The sequence below is a fragment of the Rhinopithecus roxellana genome, chromosome 8 (genome assembly GCF_007565055.1).
Source record: "Rhinopithecus roxellana isolate Shanxi Qingling chromosome 8, ASM756505v1, whole genome shotgun sequence".
Taxonomy (NCBI): Eukaryota; Metazoa; Chordata; class Mammalia; order Primates; family Cercopithecidae; genus Rhinopithecus; species Rhinopithecus roxellana.
In genome coordinates, this window is record NC_044556.1 from 44,930,499 (window position 1) to 44,954,144 (window position 23,646).

General features: G+C 41.9%; 1 protein-coding gene across 1 annotated transcript; it reads left to right on the forward strand.

Annotated features, from left to right (window-relative positions):
- The first annotated feature begins 431 nt into the window (after positions 1–431).
- FLG2 (filaggrin family member 2) lies at positions 432–14,702 on the forward strand. The gene is made up of 3 exons (XM_030937124.1): positions 432–468; positions 1,600–1,759; positions 2,872–14,702. The coding sequence occupies exons 2-3, from the start codon at positions 1,622–1,624 to the stop codon at positions 12,823–12,825; spliced, it is 10,092 nt and encodes a 3,363-aa protein (XP_030792984.1). The 5' UTR covers positions 432–468; positions 1,600–1,621; the 3' UTR covers positions 12,826–14,702.
- The last annotated feature ends 8,944 nt before the right edge of the window (positions 14,703–23,646 follow it).

A 23,646-nucleotide genomic window follows, 5' to 3' on the forward strand; every position in this document is an offset into this window, starting at 1 on the left:
TCTAGCACATAGTACATTCTCAATAAATGTCACTTTTCGTTATTACAAAAAAGACATGAATTAGGTGAACCTAGTGACTCAGGTTCATTTTCAATTAAATAAGCATTTATTGTGCACCTTGCAAACATCTTACACTCTGCTACTTTCTGTGGGTACTAGATAAAAGAAATGTATAACATGAGTCCTCTAAAGCAAAGTCTGTGCTTTTCACATGTATATGACCCTGAAAGAAAGGTATCTTGCAACCATGTCCTCATACTGGAAGGTGGGGCTGGTACTAGCCTTTCTGCAATCATCTGTAGATGAGAATGTGAAGGAGGAAGGTAAATATGTAGAGGTGGAGTTAGGTTTAATGAGTCATCTCACTCACTATAATCACGACAAGCTATATAAGGATCATTATCCCAATCCATCGTCACCCTGCAAGCTGCATCAGGCTTTATCCTACTTGTTCCTTTGGTGAACCAGGTGAGAGATAATTCATCCAGCTACATTTATGAATATTTGGTGCTGTCCATAGGAGAAGTCTAGGGATAAAAACTAAGGCGGAGTTCATGTATATTTTGCCTTTCTTTTCTTTTTTGTTTCTTTCTTTCATTTTCTTTTCTTTTTGTTTGCTTATTTGTTTGGTTAGTTTAGTTTATTCTGGGGCCTTTTTGGAATAAGCTCATTTTTATGGACAAGAATAATGCAAATAGAAGTTTGCCTTCCTCTAGGCCATTCCACACTCTGTTCCCAGTCTTTTTCCATGCCCTCTTTTCTGGGTTGTCCAGCTCAAACTGGGAGGCAGCTGGGACTGTTGCAGAGTCCCTTCCTTGTTCAGTGTTGGTTCCCAGAGCTCCAAGATCTACTTATTCACTAGTTAAACTGCTGCTTGCATTGCTGAGCTCTTCTTCTTGATTAATTAAAGAGAAGGGTGTTTGGTCAAGTGCTTGACATTAAGAGAGTTCCTAAGCTCTACTGAGGGCTATCTCATGCCTCTAAAACACCAAGCTACTTTGAGCCCCTTCACCCATTTTTAATTTGCTGAAGGTCTTAAGGGTCCAGTTTAGCTTCTGGTGCCCATAGGATAAACAGATATGCATGGTGGAAGGTCTGTCACTTTTGACTCAAGAAAAGTAGTGAAACTAGAAAGAGAGATTGAGGCAATGGTGTCTGGCTGGTTCTAGAAACTTTGGAAGCCTTAGAACAACACACTCAAAGTGTAGAGATACTATGTAGAGACTATACTTAGCCATGACAAGAAATATAGAGACCTGAGGTCTATACTCAGTTGAACCAGTAACATGCCAAGAGTTGATCATAGAAAAGTAACTCAAAGTTAACAAAGTTAATTTTCATTGTGTTCAACAGTGTTGTATCATCCCTGGCCCATTCTTACTTTTTGAGATTTAAAAGAAACAAGAGACATGGCACATGTATACATATGTAACAAACCTGCACGTTGCACACATGTACTCTAGAACTTAAAGTATAATTTAAATAAAAAAGAAACAAGAAGTTAAAAAAAATCATGATGGTTATTATTAAAATGAAAATTGCTGATAAGTTAAAAGGGGAGAATATGAATAATAGGATTCTTTGTTTTTCTGTGTCCAGGTTCACTTAAACTTGCAAAAAGATGACCGACCTCTTGAGAAGTGTTGTCACTGTAATTGATGTTTTCTACAAATACACCAAGCAAGATGGGGAGTGTGGCACACTGAGCAAGCATGAACTAAAGGAACTTCTGGAGAAAGAGTTTCATCCAGTTCTGAAGGTGAGAAACATGTGCCAGAACTGAAGGCTCCTGGAGTCCTGTACATGCTCTGTTATATGACCCAGATCAGCTAAAATGTGCACAGCCCCAGTAGACTCTAAGCAACCTCTATGAGCAGTATTTTGGGGATGCCAGAAAGTCTGTTAAAGCAGCATATTATTTTAAAGAAAGTGAATGTTTCATCCTCACTTTTCCACCTATGCACTCCTACCTTATAGACTCTCAGACTTTCTTATATACCCAGGATTTTCCTTAGAAAAAGCAGAAAATAAATTTGTGCTAGGACACAAATGAATAAATTATCTTATCAAATGGGAAAAAAAAGTATAGAAAGGGAAATCATCTACATGGCAAGCTGACAAAATAGCTATGATTAAGAATCAAAAACAAAATATCAGCATTTTATTCCATCTACTTAAAAAGGACTCAGTTAGCCAGGCATGGTGGCTCACACCTGTAATCCCAGCACTTTGGGAGACTGAGGCGGGTGGATCACGAGGTCAGGAGATCAAGACCATCTTGGCTAATATGGTGAAACCCTGTCTCTACTAAAAATACAAAAAATTAGCCAGGCGTGGTGGCAGGCTCCTGTAGTCCCAGCTACTCGGGAGGCTGAGGCAGGAGAATGGCGTGAACCCAGGAGGCGGAGCTTGCAGTGAGCAGAGATCGTGCCAGTGCACCTTAGCCTGGGTTACAGAGTGAGACTCAGTCTCAAAAAAAAAAGAAAGGACTCAGTTATTAGCTTCAAAATAATATATGATAAATTCTAACATGGAATATATTAACATGTAATCATGTAATAGTTACAATTTATGTAAAACAGAAATATCAGTTACTGAACTTGGTTTATTCCACTCCTTCCTGTAGGCCTTACCTAAGCACTTAATCCTTAAGCTTAAATCCTTGAAATGTCTTCTTCTGAGGATCCCAGTAGTCTTTATTTTCTATTAACCCTTAACATTTACTGGGTTCTATTAACCTAAAGTAATCCTCCATTGGACTAAAACTACATCATGTCAAACATCTACAGTTTCACAGCACTATTTGAATGTGTTGGCTGAGTATGCAGGTTAGGCTGACCAGGTCTCCCTTGGTATGTCACTCATATACAGAACCCAGATGATCCAGACACAGTGGATGTCATCATGCACATGCTGGATCGAGATCATGACAGAAGATTGGACTTTACTGAGTTTCTTTTGATGATATTCAAGCTGACTATGGCCTGCAACAAGGTCCTCAGCAAGGAATACTGCAAAGCTTCAGGGTCAAAGAAGCATAGGCATGGTCACCGACACCAAGAGGAAGAAAGTGAAACAGAAGAGGATGAAGAGGATACCCCAGAACATAAATCAGGTTACAGACATTCAAGTTGGAGTGAGGGAGAGGAGCATGGATATACTTCTGGGCACTCAAGGGGAACTGTGAAACGTAGACATGGGTCCAACTCCAGGAGGCTAGGAAGACAAGGTAATTTATCCAGCTCTGGGAACCAAGAGGGATCTCAGAAAAGGTACCACAGGTCCAGCTCTGGTCACTCATGGAGTAGTGGCAAAGAGAGACATGGTTTCAGCTCTGGAGAACTGAGGGAAAGAATCAACAAGTCACATGTTAGCCCTTCTAGGGAATCTGGGGAAGAATATGAATCTGGGTCTGGATCAAAGAATTGGGAAAGAAAAGGTCATGGTGGTCTGTCATGTGGATTGGAGATTAGTGGGCATGAATCGAACTCTACTCAGTCAAGAAGTAGAGGACAAAAGCTTGGGTCTAGCCGTTCATGTTCAGGAGATAGTCGGAGGCGAAGTCATGCATGTGGTTATAGCAATCCAAGTGGGTGTGAAAGGCCACAAAATGCTTCAAATTCTTGTCAGTCACATAGATTTGGAGGGCAAGTAAATCAATCTAGCTATATTCAGTCAGGCTGTCAGTCAGGAATTAATGGAGGACAAGGCCATGACTGTGTCTCAGGAGGTCAGCCCTCTGGATGTGGTCAACCTGAGTCTAACTCCTGTAGTCAGTCCTATAGTCAGAGGGGATATGGAGCTCGAGAAAATGGTCAACCACAGAACTCTGGAGGACAACAGAGAACAGGCTCAAGTCAGTCCTCTTTTTGTGGACAATATGAGTCTGGAGGTAGCCAGTCTTGTGGTAATGGTCAACATGAATATGGTTCCTGTGGCCGCTTTTCAAACTCTTCTAGTTCAAATGAATTTTCCAAATGTGGTAAACATCAGTCTGGTTCAGGTCAGTTTACTCGCTGTGAACAACATGGAACAGGCTTGAGTCAGTCCTCTGGCTTCGAACATGTATCTGGCTCAGGTCAAACTTGTGGCCAGTATGGGTCTAGATCAAGTCAATCCTCAGGCTATGATGAGCATAGGTCTAGCTCAGGTAAGACATCTGGCTTTGGACAACACAGGTCTGGCTCAGGTCATTCCTCTGGCTTTGGCCAACATGGATCAGGCTCAGGTCAATCCTCTGGCTTTGGACAGCATGGGTCTGGCTCAGGAAAATCCTCTAGTTTTGGACAGCATGAGTCTGGCTCAGGACAATCCTCTGGTTTTGGACAACATGAGTCTAGATCATGTCAGTCTAGCTATGGACAACATGGTTCTGGCTCAAGTCAATCATCTGGCTATGGCCAACATGAGTCTAGACAGACATCTGGTTTTGGACAACATGGGTTGTGCTCAGGTCAATCCACTGGCTTTGGCCAACATGGATCAGGCTCGGGTCAGTCCTTTGGCTTTGGACAACATGGGTCTGGCTCAAGACAATCCTCTGGCTTTGGACAACATGAGTCTAGATCAGGTCAGTCTAGCTATGGCCAACACGGTTCTAGCTCAAGTCAGTCATCTGGCTATGGCCAACATGGGTCTAGACAGACATCTGGCTTTGGACAACACGGATCAGGCTCAGGTCAATCCACTGGCTTTGGCCAATATGGATCGGGCTCAGGTCAGTCCTCTGGCTTCGGACAACATGGGTCTGGCTCAGGACAATCCTGTGGTTTTGGGCAACATGAGTCTATATCAGGTCAGTCTAGTTATGGCCAACATGGTTTTGGTTCAAGTCAATCATCTGGCTGTGGTCAACATGGGTTGAGTTCAGGACAGACATCTGGATTTGGACAACATGAGTTAAGCTCAGGTCAATCTTCCAGCTTTGGCCAACATGGATCAGGCTCAGGTCAGTCCTCTGGCTTTGGACAACATGGGTCTGGCTCAGGACAATCCTCTGGTTTTGGGCAACATGAGTCTAGATCACGTCAGTCTAGCTATGGACAACATGGTTCTGGCTCAAGTCAGTCATCTGGCTATGGCCAACATGGGTCTAAATGGACATCTGGCTTTGGACAACATAGTTCGGGCTCAGGTCAATCCACTGGCTTTGGCCAATACGGATCAGGCTCAGGTCAGTACTCTGGCTTTAGACAACATGGGTCTGGTTCAGGACAATCCTCTGGTTTTGGACAACATGAGTCTACATCAGGTCATTCTAGCTGTGGCCAACATAGTTTTGGCTCAAGTCAATCATCTGGCTGTGGTCATAATGGGTCGAGTTCAGGACAGACATCTGGACTTGGACAACACGAGTTAAGCTCAGGTCAGTCTTCCAGCTTTGGCCAACATGGATCAGGCTCAGGTCAGTCCTCTGGCTTTAGACAACATGGGTCAGGCTCAGGACAATCCTCTGGCTTTGGACAGCATGAGTCTAGATCACATCAGTCCAGCTATGGCCAGCATGGTTCTGGCTCAGGTCAATCATCTGGCTATGGTGAACATGGGTCAAGTTCAGGACAGACATCTGGTTTTGAACAACAGGGGTCAAGCTCAGGTCAATACTCTGGCTTTGGCCAACATGGATCAGGCTTAGGTCAGTCCAGTGGCTTTGGACAACATGGGACTGGCTCAGGACAATTCTCTGGTTTTGGACAGCATGAGTCTAGATCACATCAGTCTAGCTATGGCCAACATGGCTCTGGCTCAAGTCAGTCATCTGGCTATGGTCAACATGGGTCAAGTTCAGGACATACAACTGGCTTGGGACAACACAGGTCAAGCTCAGGTCAATACTCTGGCTTTGGACAACATGGATCAGGCTCAGGTCAGTCCACTGGCTTTGGACAACAAGGGGCTGGTTCAGGACAATCCTCTGGTTTTGGACAATATGAGTCTAGGTCACATCAGTCTAGCTATGGCCAACAAGGTTCTGACTCAAGTCAGTCATCTGGCTATGGTCAACATGGGTCAAATTCAGGACAGACATCTGGATTTGGACAACACAGGTCAGGCTCAGGTCAATCCTCTGGCTTTGGCCAATATGGATTGGGCTCAGGTCAGTCCTCTGGCTTTGGACAACATGGGTCAGGCACAGGACAATCCTCTGGCTTTGCACAGCATGAGTACAGATCAGGTCAGTCTAGCTATGGCCAACATGGTACTGGCTCAAGTCAATCATCTGGCTGTGGCCAACGTGAGTCTGGCTCAGGTCCAACCACAGGTTTTGGACAGCATGGGTCTGGCTCAGACAATTTCTCTAGTTCTGGACAACATATATATGGCTCAGGTCAGTCCACTGGATTTGGCCAATATGGTTCAGGCTCAGGTCAATCAACTGGCTTGGGCCAGGATGAATCTCAACAAGTAGCGTCAGGATCCACAGTTCACGGGAGACAGGAAACTACTCATGGTCAGACAATAAATACCGCTAGACATAGCCAGTCTGGTCAAGGACAATCCACACAGACGGGGTCCAGGGTAAGGAGAAGACGAAGATCTAGCCAAAGTGAGAACAGTGACAGTGAAGTGCACTCAAGGGTCTCACACAGACATTCAGAACACATTCACACACAAGCTGGATCTCATTACCCAGAGTCAGCATCCACAGTTCACAGAAGACAAGGAACTACTCATGGACAGAGAGGAGACACCACTAGACATAGCCACTCTGGTCATGGACAGTCTACACAGACAGGTTCCAGAACAACTGGAAGACAGAGATTTAGCCACAGTGATGCCACTGACAGTGAAGTGCACTCAGGGGTCTCATGTAGACCACACCCACAAGAAAAAACTCACGGCCAAGCTGGATCTCAACTTGGAGAATCAGAATCCACAGTTCATGAGAGACATGAAACTACTTATGGACAGACAGGAGACGCCACTGGACATGGCTACTCTGGTCATGGACAGTCCCCACAGATAGGGTCCAGGACAACTGGAAGAAGGAGATCTGGCCACAGTGAGTACAGTGACAGTGAAGGGCACTCAGGGGGCTCACACGCACATTCAGGACACACTCATGGCCAAGCCGGATCCCAACATGGAGAGTCAGGATCTGCCGTTCATGGGAGACAGGGAACTATACATGGACAGACAGGAGATACCACTAGACATGGCCACTCTGGTCGTGGACAGTCCACACAGAGAGAGTCTAGGACAACTGGAAGAAGGGGATCGGGCCACAGTGAGTCCAGCGACAGTGAAAGGCACTCAGGGGTCTCACAAAGAGCACACTCAGGAGGACACACTCATGGCCAAGCTGGATCTCAACATGGAGAGTCAGAATCTATAGCTGACGAGAGACACAGAACTACTCATGGACAGACAGGTGATACCAGTGGACATTCTCAATCTGGTCATGGACAGTCTACGCAGTCAGGATCCAGTACAACTGCAAGAAGGAGATCTGGCCACAGTGAGTCCAGTGACAGTGAAGGGCCCTCAGGAGGCTCACACACACATTCAGGACACACACATGGCCAAGCCAGATCTCAACATGGAGAGTCAGAATCCACAGTTCACGAGAGACAACAAACTAATCATGCACAGACAGGAGATACCACTGAACATGGCCACTCTAGTCATGGACAAACGACACAGACAGGGTCCAGGACAACTGGAAGAAGGGGATCTGGCCACAGTGAGTACAGTGACAGTGAAGGGCACTCAGGGGGCTCACATGCACATTCAGGACACACTCATGGCCAAGCCGGATCCCAACATGGAGAGTCAGGATCTGCCGTTCATCGGAGACAGGGATCTATACATGGACAGACAGGAGATACCACAAGACATGGCCAGTCTGGTCAGGGACAGTCCACACAGACAGGGTCCAGGACAACTGGAAGAAGGGGATCTGGCCACAGTGAGTACAGTGACAGTGAAGGGCACTCAGGGGGCTCACATGCACATTCAGGACACACTCATGGCCAAGCCGGATCCCAACATGGAGAGTCAGGATCTGCCGTTCATCAGAGACAGGGAACTATACATGGACAGACAGGAGATACCACAAGACATGGCCAGTCTGGTTATGGACAGTCCACACAGACAGGGTCCAGGACAACTGGAAGAAGGGGATCTGGCCACAGTGAGTACAGTGACAGTGAAGGGCACTCAGGGGGCTCACACACACATTCAGGACACACTCATGGCCAAGCTGGATCCCAACATGGAGAGTCAGGATCTGCCGTTCATGGGAGACAGGGAACTATACATGGACAGACAGGAGATACCACTAGACATGGCCAGTCTGGTCATGGACAGTCCACACAGACAGGTTCCAGGACAACTGGAAGACAGAGATCTAGTCACAGCGAGTCCAGTCATAGTGAAGTGCACTCAGAGGTCTCACCCACACATTCAGGACACACTTACAGCCAAGCTGGATCTCAATATGGAGAGTCAGGATCCTTAGGTTATGGGAGACAGGGAACTACTCATGGACAGACAGGAGATACCACTAGACATGCCCACTCTGGTCATGGACAGTCCACACAGACAGGGTCCAGGACAACTGGAAGAAGGGGATCTGGCCACAGTGAGTACAGTGACAGTGAAGGGCACTCAGGGGGCTCACACGCACATTCAGGACACACTCATGGCCAAGCCGGATCCCAACATGGAGAGTCAGGATCTGCCGTTCATAGGAGACAGGGAACTATACATGGACAGACAGGAGATACCACTAGACATGGCCAGTCTGGTCATGGACAGTCCACAGAGACAGGTTCCAGGACAACTGGAAGAAGGGGATCGGGCCACAGTGAGTACAGTGACAGTGAAGGGCACTCAGGGGGCTCACACGCACATTCAGGACACACTTACAGCCAAGCTGGATCTCAATACGGAGAGTCAGGATCCTTAGGTCATGGGAGACAGGGAACTACTCATGGACAGACAGGAGATACCGCTAGACATGCCCACTATGGTCATGGACAATCCACACAGACAGGGTCCAGGACAGCTGGAAGAAGGGGATCTGGCCACAGTGAGTACAGTGACAGTGAAGTGTACTCAGGAGTCTCACACACACATTCAGGACACACTTACAGCCAAGCCGGATCTCAACATAGAGAGTCAGGACCCTCAGGTCATGGGAGACAGGGAACTACTCAAGGACAGACAGGAGATACCACTAGACATGCCCACTATGGTCATGGACAAGCCACACAGACAGGGTACAGGACAACAGGAGGACAGAGATCTAGGCACAGAGAGTCCAGTGACAGTGAAGTGCACTCAGGGGTCTCACACAGACCACACTCACAAGAACACACTCATGGCCAAGCCGGATCTCAACATGAAGAGTCAGAATCCACGGTTCACGAGAGACACCGAACTACTCATGGACAGACAGGAGATAGCACAGGACATGCCCACTCTGGTCATGGACAAGCCACGCAGACAGGGTCTAGGACAACTGGAAGAAGGGGATCGGGCCACAGTGAGTCCAGTGACAGTGAAAGGCACTCAGGGGGCTCACACACACATTCAGGACACACTCACAGCCAAGCCGGATCCCAACATGGAGAGTCAGGATCTGCTGTTCATGGGAGACAGGGAACTATACGTGGACAGACAGGAGATACCACAAGACATGGCCAGTCTGGTCAGGGACAGTCCACACAGACAGGTTCCAGGACAACTGGAAGACAGAGATCTAGTCACAGCGAGTCCAGTCATAGTGAAGTGCACTCAGAGGTCTCACCCACACATTCAGGACACACTTACAGCCAAGCTGGATCTCAATATGGAGAGTCAGGATCCTTAGGTTATGGGAGACAGGGAACTACTCATGGACAGACAGGAGATACCACTAGACATGCCCACTCTGGTCATGGACAGTCCACACAGACAGGGTCCAGGACAACTGGAAGAAGGGGATCGGGCCACAGTGAGTACAGTGACAGTGAAGGGCACTCAGGGGGCTCACACGCACATTCAGGACACACTTACAGCCAAGCTGGATCTCAATACGGAGAGTCAGGATCCTTAGGTCATGGGAGACAGGGAACTACTCATGGACAGACAGGAGATACAGCTAGACATGCCCACTATGGTCATGGACAGTCCACACAGACAGGGTCCAGGACAACTGGAAAAAGGGGATCTGGCCACAGTGAGTACAGTGACAGTGAAGGGCACTCAGGGGTGTCACACACACATTCAAGACACACTCATGGTCAAGCTGGATCTCACTATCCAGAGTCAGGATCCACACTTCATAGGAGACATGGAACTACTCATGGACAGACAGGATATACCACTAGAGATGCCCACTATGGCCATGGACAATCCTCACAGAGTGAGTCTAGGACAACTGGAGGAAGGGCATCTGGCCACAGTGAGTCCAGTGACAGTGAAGTGCACTCAGGGGGCTCACACACACATTCAGGACACACTCACGACCAAGCCAGATCTCAACATGAAGAGTCAGGATCCTCAGTTAACAGGAGACAGGGAACTACTCATGAACAGACAGGAGATACCACTAGACATGCCCACTCTGGTCATGGACAATCCACACAGAGAGGGTCCAGGACAACTGGAAGAAGGGGATCTGGACACAGTGAGTACAGTGACAGTGAAGGGCACTCAGGGGGCTCACACACACATTCAGGACACACTCATGGCCAAGCCAGATCTCAACATGGAGAGTCAGGATCTGCCGTTCATGGGAGACAGGGAACTATACATGGACAGATAGGAGATACCACAAGACATGGCCAGTCTGGTCATGGACAGTCCACACAGACAGGTTCCAGGACAACTGGAAGACAGAGATCTAGTCACAGCGAGTCCAGTCATAGTGAAGTGCACTCAGAGGTCTCACCCACACATTCAGGACACACTTACAGCCAAGCTGGATCTCAATATGGAGAGTCAGGATCCTTAGGTTATGGGAGACAGGGAACTACTCATGGACAGACAGGAGATACCACTAGACATGCCCACTCTGGTCATGGACAGTCCACACAGACAGGGTCCAGGACAACTGGAAGAAGGGGATCGGGCCACAGTGAGTACAGTGACAGTGAAGGGCACTCAGGGGGCTCACACGCACATTCAGGACACACTTACAGCCAAGCTGGATCTCAATACGGAGAGTCAGGATCCTTAGGTCATGGGAGACAGGGAACTACTCATGGACAGACAGGAGATACCACTAGACATGCCCACTATGGTCATGGACAATCCACACAGACAGGGTCCAGGACAACTGGAAGAAGGGGATCTGGCCACAGTGAGTACAGTGACAGTGAAGGGCACTCAGGGGGCTCACATGCACATTCAGGACACACTCATGGCCAAGCCGGATTCCAACATGGAGAGTCAGGATCTGCCATTCATGGGAGACAGGGAACTATACATGGACAGACAGGAGATACCACTAGACATGGCCAGTCTGGTCATGGACAGTCCACACAGACAGGTTCCAGGACAACTGGAAGACAGAGATCTAGTCACAGCGAGTCCAGTCATAGTGAAGTGCACTCAGAGGTCTCACCCACACATTCAGGACACACTTACAGCCAAGCTGGATCTCAATATGGAGAGTCAGGATCCTTAGGTCATGGGAGACAGGGAACTACTCATGGACAGACAGGAGATACCGCTAGACATGCCCACTATGGTCATGGACAGTCCACACAGACAGGGTCCAGGACAACTGGAAGAAGGGGATCTAGCCACAGTGAGTACAGTGACAGTGAAGGGCACTCAGGGGGCTCACACGCACATTCAGGACACACTCATGGCCAAGCCGGATTCCAACATGGAGAGTCAGGATCTGCCGTTCATGGGAGACAGGGAACTATACATGGACAGACAGGAGATACCACTAGACATGCCCACTCTGGTCATGGACAGTCCACACAGACAGGGTCCAGGACAACTGGAAGAAGGGGATCTAGCCACAGTGAGTACAGTGACAGTGAAGGGCACTCAGGGGGCTCACATGCACATTCAGGACACACTCATGGCCAAGCCGGATTCCAACATGGAGAGTCAGGATCTGCCGTTCATGGGAGACAGGGAACTATACATGGACAGACAGGAGATACCACTAGACATGGCCAGTCTGGTCATGGACAGTCCGCACAGACAGGTTCCAGGACAACTGGAAGACAGAGATCTAGTCACAGCGAGTCCAGTCATAGTGAAGTGCACTCAGAGGTCTCACCCACACATTCAGGACACACTTACAGCCAAGCTGGATCTCAATATGGAGAGTCAGGATCCTTAGGTCATGGGAGACAGGGAACTACTCATGGACAGACAGGAGATACCGCTAGACATGCCCACTATGGTCATGGACAATCCACACAGACAGGGTCCAGGACAACTGGAAGAAGGGGATCTAGCCACAGTGAGTACAGTGACAGTGAAGGGCACTCAGGGGGCTCACATGCACATTCAGGACACACTCACGGCCAAGTCGGATCCCAACATGGAGAGTCAGGATCTGCCGTTCATGGGAGACTGGAAACTACTCATGGACAGACAGGAGATACCACTAGACATGGCCATTCTGGTTATGGACAATCCACAGAGACAGGTTCCAGATCTACTAGAACAAGTCATTTTCAGTCACATAGTAGTGAAAGGCAAAGCGATGGATCAAGTCAGGTTTGGAAACATGGCAGTTATGGACCTGCAGAATATGACTATGGGCACACTGGGTACGGGCCTTCTGGTGGCCGCAGAAAAAGCATCTGTAATTCTCACCTTTCATGGTCAATAGATAGCATCACAAACGAGCAACTGTCTAGACATTGACAATCATTTTCTAGTTCTGACCTGATAGTATCCAAAGTAACTAAAAGAACAGGAAGACACGGTTTAAATCATGAACAGTCAGTGATAAGTTATGAACATTCAATTGATTCTCAGTATCAGTCTGGACCCATTATAAGAAGAAGTCAGGAATCTAGTCATGGACATTCTGTAGTAACTCATAAACAGTCAAACAACACCTATGTTCAACCTGGATATAACACAGCCAGAAGGGAGGGATGTACATATAGCCAGTCAAATGACCATCTTGGATCTGACCATGGACAATCCATATCAGTTCATGTCCATTCAAAATCTAGTTCAATCAGAAAACAGCAATCCCATACTGATAATAAAAGGCATTTGGAAGATTAGGAGAAAGACACTCATGAGCAATTAGGATCTAGGCATGGGAAGTTAAGAGTTCAATACAATAGTTTTACACAGATCTAGCCAGCAACATTTGGGAGATACAACTTTTCATGGGCAGGTAAGATCCAGCACAGGTTTTGCCAGATAGGTATGAAGTCATGGGCCATCAAGAGATGTCTAGGGTCAATCTGGATTCAGTACCAATGAAAGACAAGTATATAGCAATGGCCAATCAAATGACAGTTATAAGCAGTCAAATGACAGCAAAAGTCAAAGATACATTTTCAGTCACTTTCTTGACAGCCCACAGGAATTGAAGAGTATAGGTATAGATATTGATCAAGCAGTACAACCACATGCAGTGGGGGAGACAAAGGCAAGAATCAGAATCAAGTCTGTCAGGAGGTATCAGAATATACAGTGAGGATGTGAGCAATAAACAGACAAGAGGCTCTGAGGCCAGTGGTTACCACAGAAAGGAAAGAACAGGCTCTGGTTCCTTCTGCGTAGATAGCAACACCCCACTCTATGAATATGTCCAAGAACAAAGGAGTTATTACTTTGAATAAGAGGCCAACACAGACTAGCCCAAGAAAAGAACTAAGCCAGAGAAGAAATGAGACACATACATGAAATTAAGGTATTTAACATGATCTCCTCTTTTGGTAGTAGGGGTATATATCTGTTCTTTCATTTTAACTATGGTTCTGTACTATATTACTTTTGTTTGGTGCCAGGTGTTTTTGTAAGACTCCACATTCATTGAACTCCTTGGTTAAAAAACAGTGAATGGGGCCAGGTGCGGTGGCTCACGCCTGTAATCCCAGCATTTTGGGAGGCTGAGAAGGGTGGATCACGGGGTCAGGAATTCGAGACCAGCCTGGCCAACATGGTGAAACCCTGTCTCTACTAAAAATAGAAAAATTAACTGGGTGCAGTGGCAGGTGCCTGTAATCCTAGCTACTCAGGAGGCTGAGGCAGGAGAATTGCTTGAACCCAGGAGGCAGAAGTTGCTGAGATTGCACCACTGCACTCCAGCCTGGGTGACTGAGTGAGACTCCACCTCAAAAAAAAAAAAAAAAAGAAAGAAAGAAAGAAAGAAAAGAGTGAATGGAAGAAAAAAATAAACATCATTTGGGGCTATATTCAGAACTATATAATAAAGTGAGATTTGTGTGGTTGGGAATAAAATTAGGGTTTAAAAAAATTTCTGAGTTTCAAAATTTGGATTTTCCAGATTTTGTTTTAATTAATTATTGACAAACCTATCCAAGGAGCTAAATGACATGGTTTAGGAGCCAAAATGTCTCTAGAAACATTATAACACATCCCATCCTGAACAAAGAATGTGTAGTAGTTTCCCACATGAATATTCAGAATATTTGCATCTTTTTGTGTCACTACTAGAACTCTGTACAACTATGTTTAAATTTATTGTCATGGCCTTCTGGATATAGGATCCAGAAAACTGTACTTCATAAAAATTGGCAATAAACGTTTCATCAAGTCATAGTTTCTCTTCTCTTTCATCTCCACAAACACAAACATAGTTTCCTGCCATGGGATCAGATGCAGTTTTCTTCTACCTCCACACAACTAGACGGCAGTGAAGCACTCAGTTATGAATAATAAGGACTCCAAAGAAGACAAAACTCAACCGTATCTGATATTTTCCTCAATCTAATCACTGCCCAATGCTTCCGCAAAGCATTTACAGAAAGGCTTTATACTGATGAGTTGACCTCAGGTGTTCTAGTTTATCATGATCATCACAGCAATTGTTATCAAACATAATCCCAAGTAGCTACTTTCTAAGACAACCCAAGCTCTGGAAATAAGAGTTATACACCATGGATTTTCTCTGTCAAAGATATTAATGGAAAAATCACTCTCAATAGAAGCTAATTGGGTCCTGAAGTTTCTAGTAGAAGAAAAACAATTAAAAATACATTATTCCTGCCTAAAAGGAGAAAATACATGAATTTATTATGAACAGTGAGGGAAGTAATGATTAGTAGAAGAATTATGTACAAAATATACTATACTCAGTAGAAAGTTTACTACTATAAAACCCAAATAAAATGTCCAGAATGTCAGAACTAGTAAGAACTTTAAAGATTACTTCCTTAATTTGCAAGTAAAAATAAAAAAGCCAAGCACACCATACTTAATTAAAAGAGTGATAATTCTCTCCATTAAATTTGGTGCTATCCAAATTTATCCTCTTTTCACTCAAAAATCAAGCTACTTTTCCTCCACCTTCACTTTTGGAATTCAAACTAAACTGAAATTCATCAGTGAGTGTTCAAAATCACAAGTCCCTGTTGGAAGCAGAAGTTATTTGAAAAAACAACAACAAAAAAAAAACAGGCTAATTCTTCTGATTAGACTCAGAATATATCTATCTAATCTGGTTTTTAAATTTTAATATTAAGAAGGACTTGTACTTTCTGAACTTTAAATCACGCTATGTAATCAACAAAACACCAGTTTGTTAGTTTACTAGTGAAAAAGCTACAGTTATACTATTAATGATACTCAGCAAAATTACTGTGTATATAGAAGTTAACCCTAAATAGTAACCAATACATACCAATCTATCAATCACCATTTATTCACTGAATAAATACTAATAATCAAAGAACAATTAGAAATTTAAATTTGATATTTAATCTTTCTATTATAAAGTAAGTCTATACCTATAATAAAAAGAGAAATCCATAGATTTTTATTCTACTTCTGCACAGCTACATGACAGTAAAGTAAATCTATGGATTTACTTTATTTACAAGAGAAGAGATTAACTTGCTAATTAGAAGTGCTGCTATGACCACGGTATAGGTTTCTGATTCTCAAGCCAAAGCTCGCTCTACTGTGTCAGGGCGTCTGCACTCATTCCATACATCTGTAATTCCACATTCCACCGCGAGATGGCAGTGAAGCACTCAGATACTAATAATGAGTCCAAAGAAGGTAAAACCCAACATCTAATCTTTCCCTCGATCTAATCACTATCCAAAGCGTTTACAAGAAAGAAAGCCTTTATTCTCTAAGAATACATTTACAAATGTCTAAAGTTTCACTGGTATCTTGAATAAACGTTAATGTGCCTTTATTGTTTGTGTGTGTAAATATGTGTGTATATATAAATATATAGGTTATGTACATAAATGACCCCCATAATCCCTTGATCACACTCATTTGAAATTTAAATATAATATATTCCACATTGCTAAAACTCTCAATAATATATTTTAATCAAACGGGGGCAATTGTTCCTTATGAATTACACCAGAAGTATTAAATAACTCAAAGAGAGTTACACATCTCCTTTCTAAGATAAAAGGAAAGATAAAAATGAAACATCAGGTATGGTCTACAAAGAAACAGTTAAAAACTGGGGCGCCCCCATGTGAAACCTCTGTGAAAAGTTGAATTTCTTAGATGCTAGAAAGAAAGAAGTGTCATAGGTACACACAGTTAGAGATTTCCCCTCTACTACCATCTGTGTGCTAGCAATCTATAGGTAAAGCATTTCTGTGCCAAGAAATACCCAGTGATGTCAAACCATGGCTGAGACTGTCATGGAGAGTACATGGCACTGAAGAGGAACTCTGGGTGGCCAAAATGGGAGGAACGAAAGATAAAATCCCTCTTCTTGCAAACTTTCTAGATAAAGATGACCTTTGAATGAGGGAAATTGAAGGTCAGTTTGTACCAGACACACTGCATGCACGGGCTGTGCTGTTACAGTGTAATACACAGTCCCTGTGTTCCAAGAGTCCTTGATAACCAGAGAAGACTTTCTAATATTACATGCTGAGTGCAGCCTTTGTGTAGCACTCTAACACAATCAAAGGTGAGTATGTAAACTGTAGGGAAATGAGCGAGAGAGGAGAAAATTTTTAAAAAGTAAAGATTGAGGCAATTCTGGATTTGGTTGGAAATTAATCAAGCCAGCAAACAGAGGGAAGCTTCCTCTCTAATAATGATTTGGCACAATTAAAAGGCCACTAACTCAGATTTTGAAACTGGTTTTAAGCAACATGTTACTGAATCTTTGCAAAACATGGTAAGTAAAAGAGAGTGAAGCTCTCCTTAGAAGTGCATAGAATTACCAGTAGAAGTTCACAAGTGTATTTTTTGCATTATAAAGTCATCCAACCCAAATAAATATGAAATTTGCAAGGAAAAATGTGTTCATTTTCTAAAGATTATTTAGATATGTTAAGTTGTCTCATATTATTTTTTCATTTCCCCAGTGTACATTAATAAAAATCTTACATCCTCTTACTCTCTACAAATAAAGTGCAGTAATTAGGAAAAGGATGAAATGGAGGAACACCCTCTGGTTCCAAATCACTTAGATGTGTTTCTGGCTTTACCACTTTCTCTAGAATTAAAGTTTTAAGAATTGGCAGGTTATCCGTTCTTAATTAGAACATAGAAATGAAGGGTGGGAGAGGCATTTTCGCATACTGAGGGTATTAGAGAAGAGGAAATATAGAAAGACCCTGAAATTCACAAATAGGATGATCTGTTTTGGCTACAAGAACAAGAGCTAAGGAGCTCAAGAACTTATGTACAAGTACAGACAGATTATCCCTAGCTTAAAGTCATTACTTCAAGATTCCTCTGAGGCTGATTAAACAACAACAACAACAACAAACAAACAGAAAAACCTGTTTCCATCTACTGGTTGTTGTTTTCTAAAACTTGATACAAAATATTCAATATTTGTGTTATTTATTCCACTCTGGATTAAAGGAAGAAAACTAAAGTTTACTGAATGCCCACTCATTCTGTTTCAGACACTTGCTCTAAAATAACCTTGTGAGTAAAAAATTAATTATACCTTACTGACAAATTGAGAGTCATGGAGGTTAAAAAAAAAATCCTAACACTCAGAGAATACATATCAAACGTTGCTTTCCCTTACTTTCTTTCCTCTAAAAATCACTTTATGATTCCTCTTTTAGAAACAATAGACTAGGTAGGTAGATCGATGATAGGTGATAGAGATAGATAGATGGCAGATAGACTAATAGATAGATAATAGATTTTAAATATATTTTAAAATTTTTTAAATGTTAAAATGTTCTCCATACCTCACTCAGTAGTATCATTATTTATCTTTTGTCAAGAAAGTTTTAATAGGACAGTAGTTCAACCCTCTGCTTCTTCCTTAAATTCTCAAGATGACATTTTGTCAGCTCTGATGTTGTTTGTTGCCTTGCTAGGCTAGCTGAATGCCTTAAAAACCAATCAACCAGTAAACAAATAAAATCATACCTCACCCAAACGAATTTTTTTCAAATAGTATTAAAAAAATGTATTAAAGCCTGCAATTGTTTCCATTTGGTGCAATTTCAGAGGCTGGACAAGGGTGATGTTGTCTCCCAGAGTGTACCACATAGGCTCTAGATTTGAATATTTGCAGATTAGGGGAATACTCAATAGGCTCATTTTCCAGCAACATTACTAGTTCCTGCTGCTAGTTCCTAGTGCTCTTTTCTTTACAATAATTTCCCCATTCTTCCTAATATCTTTCCTGACTAGTTTTGTCAGGCCTGAAAGAATAGATGGTTGAGCTCCACCTATGTGTGACCAAACATTCATATTTCTACAGCTCTCCTGCAACATATAATCCAAGAATGTGGGCTGGGCTGATTAGCGATCTCTCTATGATTATTTTAATGACAGAATCCAGATGATCCAGATAATATGGGTGTTGTCAATGCAACATCAGGGTCACTCGTTCACTCATCTATTCATTGGAGGGAAGTTAATAACAACTTAAATGACAGATAATGTGCTTGATACTGAAATTAGAAATATAAGAAGACACTGTCCCTGTTCCTTTCTTTATATGTTCATCAAGGAGACCAACACACGAGAAAACAACCAATATGAATAATGTGGCAAGTGCTATAATAGACATGATCAAATAAGACATAATCAAGAAACTATTATTGATCATGTCAATTACAGCATTTGCCACAGTATGATCAGTATGCGAAACTGCCTCTCTCCCCCTTCATTTCTATGTTCTACTTAAGAACTGACAATCTGCCAATAATTAAAGCTTTAATTCTAGAAAAAGTTGGTAAAGCCAGAAACACATCTAAGTAATTTGGAACCAGAGGATGATCCTCCATTTTCAGTAAAGTGATCAACTAACCCTGATTAAAAGTGAAGGAAGGATTCAGAGAAATCTTAAGGAAACAGGAGAATTTGCAGTGGGTCTCCAGAGATGGTCAGGAGTTATTCAGGTTCATCTGAGGAGACTAACTACTCCAGGCATTTGTTAAGTGTACATAAAGTCTTAAAGTAAGAAAGACCATAGTGAGTTCAGGGAATCTGAAAATAATCCAGCATAGCTAAGACATAGGTTGTATGTGGAAGCATAGCAAGAAATGATGTTGGAGTAATAGGCATGGGAAGATAGTAAAATGAAAATAAAGATAAGTTTCTTTGGAGTCTTTTATAGCATGTTAAATATGAATAAAAATTAAGATACTATGGAAAATTGTTAACTTTTTTTTAAAATTGCATAAATGGTATGATTCCATTGTGTTAAATAAATTTTGTCTAACTCTCCATCCAGCTGCATACAAAGAAATCTGAAATAATGTTTCCCAGAAGTTAACATTGATTATTTCTATATGATGGAATTCATGATGATTTGTTGCTATCTTCTATTACAATTTTCTATATTGTTAGACTATTTTATAATTAAGGAGGATTCATTCTTTCAAATTTAAAAAGTCACTAACATAAAATATAAACCAACTCATATGTTTACACTCACACAGAGTATAGACAGAGAGACTTTGGAGCAAAAGAACATGATCCAGATAGACGAAGAATAATTCCTGCTCCAGGGAATTGGGAAAGCAAGGTCACTCAGGCAAACAAAGAGAGGTCATATCAAGAAGAAATGTGTCATCAAAGTCATACAATAGAGCGAGACTTAAGCTTAAGTTATTCTGCTGGAAGGAGGCAAAGTGTTAACATGATCAGAGAGTACAGAAAAAGAAAATCTAACTTGGGTGGAGATCCAATCATTTTTAGGAAAAACTCCCAAATGGAATTATTTTGTGTGGCATATCTCCAAGCTTTGGTCAGCATTTCTGGCATATAGGATCAGTTTTCTATTATGAATTTGGCTCTTGTCAGCCTTCTAGCTAAAAAATGTGATTGCAAAAAAGTCCATTTCACTTAGAGAAAAAAGTCAAAAGTTATTCACAAAAACAAGAAATTAAGCATGATGACTATGTCCAGGATGAAGGTAAACCATAGGTTTCTCCATATTTTTTATCCATTTAATGAACAATTATTTCTACAGAGAAGTAATTCTCAGTAGAATCAGCAGAAGTGCTTCTTGAGGATTTCTGCCTCAAGTCCCCTTTTTGCTCTTAAAAAGTACTGAGAAACATGAAGAGTTTTTGTTTATGGGGATTATATCTATCAATATTTTCCACATTAGAAACTAAAACTGAGAAATTTTTATAATATTTATTCATTTAACAAGTCCATTACATATTAACATACCATATTTTTATTAAAATGTAATTATTTTTAGAAAACAAATAATTAATGAGAAGAGTGACATTGTTTTACACTTTTGAAAATCTCACTGATGTCTAGCTTAATAGAAGACAACTAGATAATAGTACCAGGTTCTGCTTTCAAGCTATTGTGACATCACACATCTAGAAAACTCTACTGGATACTTGTGAGAGATTGAAAATTAAAAAGACAAATAACATCTTAGTATTATAATGAAAGTAGTTTTGACTTCACATGTACCCCAAGACTACATATTGAGAACCACGGCTATAGAAAATCCTAGCAAGAACTTTAAAAAGTGTAACTCTATTATTTTTTGCAAGGTCTTTAATAAGCATTCTAGGCCTTGGACCCTCTAGGTGAGAAAAAAGATAAAAAGTGAGGAATATGAGGCCAAATTTTGGAAGAAACTAACATTGATTGAATGCCTATCATTTTCCAGGTTTTGGACAAAGCTAAAACTCTCAATTAATTGAGTTTCTACTGGTTTTCTCAGAACTCAAAGAATTTTCCAGCCTTAATCATTGACTGTTTCAAAGTTTATCACCTTCCTCCGATGAGCTAAAAAAATCACAGGCCTAGCCTACTGGCTCAGGGATTTAAACTTGCTGTTGTAACATCAAAAAATTCCACTACAGTTCTTTTTTAAAAATATTATCTGTTGTTTGTTTACTGTGTGCCAGACAGTGGTAAAGGGCTTTACATGAATTATTCCATTTAATAATCATATTAACTTTGGTAATCAAATATATATTTTATAGTTGATGAAACTTGATAACTGTTTTTGGTTTTGTGTTTAGGGGTTTGATAAATGGAAAGAGAAACAGGACAGGGCGAAAAAAGAGCCTCAAGCCTCAAGGATTACTTTTAACAGAATTTCACAGCTGAAAGGTCACTGAAGATCATCTAGGTCAATGGCTCTTAACCTTTTGTTGTTTTCTTGTTTCAGAACTATTTGAGCATCTCTCTCCCAAATGCCCTTCCCCTCAAAAAAGAGAAATGCGGAGACCCACTTACAAATGTTTCCTTATAATTTCGGGGACTTCACAGACTCTTTAAAGTACACTCACAGATATTGCCAGGTTAGGAAACCCATGATATTCCCATTATATTTCATTTGAAAAAAAAGTGAATTCCAATGTCACACAACCAATAGATGTCAACTGTTTAATCAGAAAAACACTGCATACCATATCCCATTCTAGGGCTTTTCCTACCATCTCATGTTGTCTTTTGGAAATAGAAAGGGAAATGGGTTAGTGTAGGTGTAGCTGAAGTCAAAGGAGGACTTAATATGATAGCCCATCTTTTTAAGTGTTATCAATGTTTTTTCTTATTTTTTAATATAGATACATTACATAAACATGCACCAGGTATGGCGGCTCAGAGGCCATGGCAGCAAGATTGCTTGAGGGCAGGAGTTTGAGACCAGTCTGGGCAATGAAGTGAGAACCTATCTCACTTCATTTAAAAAAAAAAAAAAAAAAAAAAATCAAAAAATTAGCTGGGTTTGGTGGACTGCACCTGTTGTCCCAGCTACTTGGGAGGCTGAGGTGGGAGAATCACTGGAGCCCAGAAGTTGAAGGCTGCAGAGAGCTATGACTGTGCCACTGCATGCCAGCTTGGGCAACAGAGAAGCAGTCTCTAAATACAAACAAACAGACATGGAAGCCTGCTAGTAAAATAAGCCAATATATTACTGTAAATGAATAAAATTGACATCAAAACTGTTCTCCTATTAATTATATGCATAAAAATTACTGACCACATCATTATTAGTTCATACCATGCATTCTTTCAACAAAAATATATGGCAAATTAAAAACATTTTAAAAAATTGAATTTAATTATGAAATGATACAGAAATACATTCTTCCTTTGAAAAATTAGAATATTTGTAGATATATGCTACAGCCTCCTCTGACCTTCATCCCAAATCCAATAACTTATTTTCCCTACCCGGGAATAATCACTGAGGAATAGGGTTTGATTCCTTCCAGACAACTTAAAGATATTTTTATAGACATGTATGTACACACAGAAAACACCTAACTTTTAGTGTACATTTTTAAGTGGTATGTCTAAGTGGGAATGCAGATATCTCTTCAACACCAATTTTAATTCCTTTGGTTACGCACCCAGAAGTGAAGTTGATGGATCATATTGTAATTCCATTTTTTTTTAAAAGACCCCCATAGTATTTTCCAAACTGGCTCAGACAACTGCTCATCTTAACATGCTGTATTTCACAATTTATTCAGATTTTCTTTTATATCCTTTTGTAAGTTTTTGTTTTTCCTGTAAAGGTATTTCACTTTTTCATTAGGTTTATTCGGGGATTTATTTTTGTTGTTAATACAAATAGAATTTTTCTATCATGTTTTTGAATTGGTGATTTCTATTGTATAGGAAGTTATGAACTTATTCATTCTGATTGTATATTTGACTATCTTGCTGCACTCTTATTATCTTCGAATGTTTGTCAATTAATTTCGGGGGGTCAATTTTGTCTGAAACTGATGAGCAAATTTTCTTTCAACATTGATTCCACATTTCTTAATTATTCATTGCAGTAAGATACACATAACATAAAATTTATCATTTTAATCATTTTTGGTGTACAATTAAGTAGCATTAGTACATACATATTATTGTGTAACAATCATCACTTTCCATCTCCAGAAATTTTACATCTTCCCAAGCTGAAACTCTGTACCCATTCAACAATAATCCTCCATTATCCCTTTCCATCAGCAGCCATCATTCTCTTTTCTGTCTCAATGAATTTGATTACTCTAGGTTCCTTATCTAAGTGCAATAATACAACATTTGTCCTTTTGTGTCTGGCTTCTTTCGCTTGGCATAATTTCTTCAAGACTC